Raw genomic sequence first — 6,806 nt, 5'->3', positions numbered from 1 at the left:
TCCAACCTCATTTATCAGTTCTCCATTCAAAAGCTTTATTCTTTCACTTTCAACAATTTCCCCCTTTTCAATTTCAGGGCACCAAACTTCTTCATGTCAAATTCCATACCTATGTCACTACTGAACAGGTAAACAGTCTTCACAAGTATACTTATCTGTTCTTTGTTCGTTCCATACAACTTTAAGTCGTCCATAAATAATAAGTACTCCTCCTTTCCCCACTTCATAACAAGTATAATTCGTAATATGAACGACAGATTGCTGCTTTCTTGTGTCTTGTTGATCCTTGCTTTGATGTAGTTGGTTCTAATCACGTTATCTTGTGCAATTATTAGTTAATAGGGATCCAGTTTCTCTGTTTAGGTTTCCTTTTCGCAGCCATGTCCAAGTGTTTTCGCGAGTCTCATTTTTTTTGTCATCCTTATGAACTGTCCGTGTAGCTGTCTCTCTTCCCATTTTTATTTTCTTGTCATCCCTTGTCTTTCTATTCTCTGTCTTGTTCATTCTTGTAGTCTCTCTTGCAACAGTGATTAACCTTTTTGTGCTCTGCGTTATGTATTTTTCTAGTTCTTTTTTTTTATATATATTATTCACACAGTGCTCTACACAAACTTGCCCTTTTCCACCGTCTTTTCTTTTCACGTAGAGTCGGCCAGCATCATTTTCTAGATGTAATGCACTGTGCATGGTCATAAGTGTCCTGGTCTTCTGACCGAGATGCCTCTATTCTTCCTTGGTCCAACTTTTGAATGGTCCAAATTATCTTACTAGTGATACTGCCCAGGTACTTATATCTTTTATAGGGTTCATACTTGGCCATATCAAAGTGTAGTATCTTCAGATGCTGCACTTCCATTTCTTGTTCTCTTTCGGTAGAGGAGCAGTCCTTCACGACTGAGACAATTTTTTTTAATTTTTGTACCTTTTCTCCACGTTAAAAAACGACCCCGGTTTCTAAGTCTGTCCCGTGGGGAGGCATAGTAAATAGGTACTATATAGTTTAGTTTCTAGGAATGTTCTTGTTATTCTTATGTATTCTATTATTATTACTTGCTCCGAGTTTTCGCAAAGAATTCTTTTTGGAAACAAGCCATGGTGTTCCTTGGAATCTGAGTGACAACAAGTCTCCTCAGATTTCCAGTACTCACCACCTACTTTCCATAACTTTTGCAAATTAATTTGCGTTATCGCAATAGCCGTTTACCACTGATTTCTCTGGGATTTGGGTGGCAATAAGCCTCTCCAAGATCCCAGTCCTCTTTGCACTCATGCAGTGGAGGTCTGGTTAGTGCTTTCTCTCCTCGGTCTTTCCATCCTCCTTGATCCTTCGACTATTTGGTGCAATGCCAGTCATGCTCGTACCAGTTTTTTATTTGAGGGGGGTAGGTAAGGGAGAGGGAGAGGGAGAGGGAAAGGAAGAAAGAGAGGATGGATTATTATTATTATTATTATTATTATTATTTATATTTTTAATGGTGTTTAACTATATCTTTCCAATCAATACTGCGAAATGCAGCTTCCTGTATCTTCACAGGCGAAGTGAACTTCCTGCCGCACGGCGTCTGTGAAGAAAAAAAACAAGAACAAAAAAAAAACAAAAACAAAAACAAAACAAAACAAAAACAAACTCACAACAAATTAGATTGATTTTTATACTTCATAATAGAGGAGGAGGAAGAGGAGGAGGTTAAGTGCAGATCCGCCCCCTTTACTTTGATACATGCGTTATCTTTACGTGTTTATTTTATGCCTTCTGTCTCCCCCCCCCCCGGAATTAACGAACGAAAAGAAGCCCACGGGCGCCTGTCTGAGAAGCAGAAAAAAATATCAATAAACTAGTTTTACACACAAGAAATCACATAATCATGTTTAGGGATTTCGGTGTCAGAAAAAAAATGTTATTGACTTGAGAGTTGCGCAAACTGCAAATATCTATTTCGGCAAAAAAAAAAAAAAAAAAATTAATTGAAAAAGTTATGCAATACTAAAACTTTGATAATCTTGCATGTTTGATTGTTTTTTTGTTGTGTTTATTCATATTGAATCTTTTAGATGGTGTAGACGACTATAATAACGAGTAGGGCAATATAGGCTGAATAGCCGACCGATGCTGACGTCACGTGGAAACTTAAAATTGTGAAATGCGATATAGGAACGAAATGTACTTTAATAGTTTTTGGTAGTTATAATTTTTTTTTTTTTTTACATGGAAGTCATCACTTATCAAGGCCCGGAAGCCACTCGGGGATAAGGGTTAAATGAATCAACAGAATCACGTTGTTACTTACTTTATCTCCATTTTTGTTACGTCAGATTGTTATCCCCCTAACTTTTAACCATTATTACAAAATATACATCCACTGAAACACAAAAGTTAAACTTTAGAAACTTCCAAAATTTACTTAAAATTTTAAATAAAACGTTAATTTTCATATCTTCATGCGTGCACAGATAAATAGGTACATTTTTTTGTTATAAAATAGACAAATATGCACGAAAGGTAGAAACGAAAATTCCTCATAAATAATAAAAAAAAAAATCCAACATAGTGAAGTGAAGTGAAGAGCAGAAGAGTTGGTAGAAGTAGTTGTTGGCAAGTAGAAATGTTCAGATTCTTTCATAAGTTGATGGACCCTGGCAGCCACGGAGAGCAAAGTAACAACCATCCCGAACTAATAAGGGGAAATCACTCCAGAAAGAATAATGGAGAATAATCTCGACACCTTGTGCATGGAGGTAGAAATGTTTGAAGAGGAATCCACCAATTAGATAGAGTGTTACAGCGACTGTAACAAGTATAAGCAAAATAGAGCCAGTACTTAAATTGTGTCGGCAAACATAAACAGTTTCCAATGTGAAAACATATACGAGGGGACTCGTCGATTCCTGTTTGACAAATTTGAAAGCTTCATCATCACTGCACTTTAGGAAGACTTTGGCAGAACTTTTTGGCAGAACGTCTCCATTGGTGTACTCCAAATATATTCCTTCTGCTGTTGAAATATCTCCTTTGAATACGACGCCTGTTTGAATTCCAACAACTTCACACATTCCATCCTTATTAATACGATTCACTGCTAAATCTGTATTATTGATACAACCAGTTGCTTTGGACAGAAATGGCTTGCACGGATTATAGTTGTAAATATCCTTTTCAGCATGAGTTGTAAAAGTTGGCTCTGAAGTCTTCGTTGAAGCAATCAGCGGAGATTAATCCAATTGCCAGTTGCTGAAATTACACGAACAAGGACTCGACATGTTACATGTTTCAGCCAAAGTTTGACAAAATAAATATCCACTCAAGACCGACAGCAAAATCAACAAGCTCCTCTGGTCGCTCATTTTGGAAATTCCCTTGTAAAACTAAAATAACAACCGGTGTCAAATAAAACAATTCCCCCTTAGTTTAGTGGTTTCGTATTTTGCGATATGTGTGCTCGTCTTCGTACTTGACAATACCCAAGGTGTATCAGAATTTTTGTAGGAATTTTTGACACCCCTAACACGAAACTGCGAATAAAATATAAAAAACTCGTAATTTCTCTTTTAAAAGTGGGTTGTTTATTTTTTTTATGGATTATACTTCCAAAATAAACTATTAAAGTTCTATAAAAAGTAATAGAAATATTATTTTTTTATTTTTTAAAAAACAGTAATGGAATTAATTGACTTTACGAGTTTAGTATTTTTCAATTTTTAAACTTTAAAAATCTATCAAAATTTTTCTATTGATTCTATTTTTACGATATTTTTAGGGTCAATGTGAAATTTTATGCTCTTTCCAATAAACCGAATATAATATTTTAGACAAACGTTTTTTTTTAATTCACGACCCCCATTTTCAAGTGTCTATTAAAAAGTAAATAATTAATTTACTCACCAAAGTTTTATACATCACAAATTGAAGATAAAAGATCAATAAATAATATATTCAAATTTAAAACAAAAAAAGTATGTTTTTTGGTCTTTTTTTAATGAAACCTTGGTCCTTGCCATTAATTGAAAACAAATTAGGGTTTGAATTACATTTTTTGGAGTAGTTATATGCTTGGAAAGACAGGGGGTCGAATTAATTCACGCCTCCCATTTTGAAATGTCTACTAAAAAGTAAATAATTAATTTACTCACCAAAGTGTTATATATCACAAATTGAAGATAAAAGATCGATAAATAATATATTCAAATTTAAAACAAAAAAGTAGTGTTTTTTAGAAATTTACCTGTAAAGTCCGAAGTTTAAAATATTTTTTTGTTTTAAACCACGTTGTTTGTTTTTATTTTTATTTTTTTAATGTAACCTTAGTCATTGCTCCTTTAATTGAAAAAGAAAATTAGTGCTTGAATTACATTTTTCGAGGAGTTTGGAAAGACAGGGGTGGAATTATTCAATATTTTTCACGAAATTTCTGACACACCTAACAATACACGAAATAAAGCATATGAAATGTAATAAAAATAATTAAAATAATGAAAATAAATAAAGTTAAAATAATATTTAAATGAACGGATCTCTTTTGAAAGATTTAGGCAATAAATTGTCGGAAAAATGAAAGAAAAAAAAAATAATGAACGAACCACTTTCAAAAGATTTCGGTACAATTTTTGAAAAAGAGAACACGCAAAAAACTCGGTATTATTTATTGATTTTTTTTATTTCTTTATTTTTACTTTTACTTTTTTTCGTTAAAAACTATTAAAACGCATTTCGCAATTTTCCACGTAACGCTATCATCGGTCAGCCATGTTACCTATTCAACCTACAAAAGCCCGTATTGCCAAGAGCAATAGTAGCTGCAGCACAAGGGAAGAGTGACAATCTGGGTGTGCAAAGGTCGAATCCAGCACGGAAACACTTTGGACGTCGGAAACCAGGTCTCTCCCGTAAGTACTCGATATCCTTCTAGAAAGAATTCTTAAGAGAATGATGCTCAACAACATATTAAAAGAAGACAAAGAGGATTCTCTAAATAAATTAATGACCTAAATAAAGAAGAAAAGGAAATAATCACTTTTAGGGATTTCTATTTCAGAAGAAACAAGTGAAGCATGCATAGTCTCTCGTGAGTGTACAGTGAACGAGGCATTAAAAAATGACTAAGTTTAGCTCCACAAGTCCTCAGGGGACGTTAAATTCTCGTGAAAATGAATAAACGGTGAAGTTTTAGGCCTTAACATATATAAATTTGAGTTCTGCACCATGCAAAAATTTTTTTTTTAAATGAATAAGTCCATCATTTGCCCCCACCCGTTTAGGCCCAAAAGTCCCCAAGGCCTTAACATATTTAAATTTGAGTTCAGCACCATGCAAAATTGCTAAATAGACATACACAGAAAATTTTGGACAAATATGGTAAAATAGTCCCCAAAATGGAGTGTTTTTATTAACCCTAAAAGAGCCCCTGGGGCACACCCAAGAGTTATCACGAAGTATAGACAAACAAAATTATATAGAAATCAGTTAGAACTCTTCAGAAAGTTTTATAAAAATCCAAGGCATCATGTTTTTTTTTTTTAATAAGCACAAAAATGTCAATTTTAGCCATTTTAACCCGAAAGGCACCCAATAGAGGGAGCAACCGGAGTTTTCCCGGAAAATCCATTTTGTTATCTTTTTACTCATATCGTTTAATGTTTTTATTTGCTTCCCCACCAACGCAAATTAGGCACAAGGCCGTTTTTAATGTGGGGTAAAAACCAGCTCCCCTAAAGGTAGGCAAAAAGGGGGCACTCTGGTTACCAAAAATAATAATTGTCCCATTGACTGGTACAACTTATCTTAAGCGCAGCATCTGCAGAACAGATACTACACTTTGATCCCGGCCTGAAGGCCAAGAACAACAGAAAAAAGGCAAGCCTCTTTGTGCAAAATTTTAAAAAATTCCAAGGCGTAGTTATTGACAAACGAACGGACGAACGGCCAAGGGTAAATTTACAGGTCCGCTCTCCTTTTGTCGGTGGACCAAAAAGTTATAAAAAATAATCATTTAAACTGTCTATTTAAAAACAGAGAAATGCTATATGTAAACAATACTTTATTGTATGACATAGAATTTACAACATGCATGGCGAGGCGGCGGGATAGGGTAATAGTCGTAAAACCAATGTAACCGTCTAATTTTATATGACTGTCCCAAATAGCACTGAAAATTATAAATACCATTGTTTTTTTTTTATTGTTTTAAGGATTGTTCACTGTTATTTCAATATGACCTAATCTGTTTGTTTTTGTTTTCTTTTCACTTTTCCGGACTTCTGCATTATCCTCGGCTTTTCCAAGCTCTCATATTTTATTTTTATCAACAATGCCTCAAGCAAACTACCTATTCCTCTTAATACTCCCTATGTTAAGTTGAGCATATTGGGAAGTGATATACAAACGCGCCATTAGTGATTTAAGCGATGCTCTTTTTATAAACAAATTGAGCTTAGGCGTTTGGACAATGTCAAAAGATTGTTAATTTACTGCCCGGCATAGCAGCAGCCGAATAGCGTAACGGTTAGAAGCGCCAACTGTCATTTGGGCGGTTGTTTCGATCCTGGTTGAGGTAGTTGCTTGTCTAGCCGCACTGATGAGCTGTGATACAGCGAAACAATACCATATGTGAATATATATATATATATATATATATATATATATATATATAATTTAGCTGCGGTAGATAGATTAATAAATCGATGAATGAATAGATGAAAAATGTTGTTTTTAATTGATGCGGACATCTTTTCATCTCGATTTCAAACAAATTGTATGCCATTTTGAAAAATCAATTTGTATTTGAATTTCCCCCGAATTCAGTTCACATAAG

The 6,806-nt window shown here is 34.3% G+C and overlaps 1 protein-coding gene across 1 annotated transcript; it reads right to left on the bottom strand.

The window, feature by feature from the left end:
- Positions 1–2,104: 2,104 nt before the first annotated feature.
- LOC145255503 (cation-dependent mannose-6-phosphate receptor-like) lies at positions 2,105–3,210 on the bottom strand (the record flags this gene model as incomplete). Its single annotated transcript, XM_080113964.1, has 1 exon — positions 2,105–3,210. A coding segment is annotated over one exon (603 nt), but the record flags the coding sequence as incomplete, so codon positions are not given.
- Positions 3,211–6,806: the final 3,596 nt, after the last annotated feature.

This window comes from Euprymna scolopes, chromosome 31 (genome assembly GCF_053919585.1).
Source record: "Euprymna scolopes isolate OS-2025 chromosome 31, ASM5391958v1, whole genome shotgun sequence".
Classification (NCBI taxonomy): domain Eukaryota; kingdom Metazoa; phylum Mollusca; class Cephalopoda; order Sepiida; family Sepiolidae; genus Euprymna; species Euprymna scolopes.
Note: the sequence above shows the minus strand (reverse complement) of the source record. Positions and strands in the feature narration are given on the sequence as shown.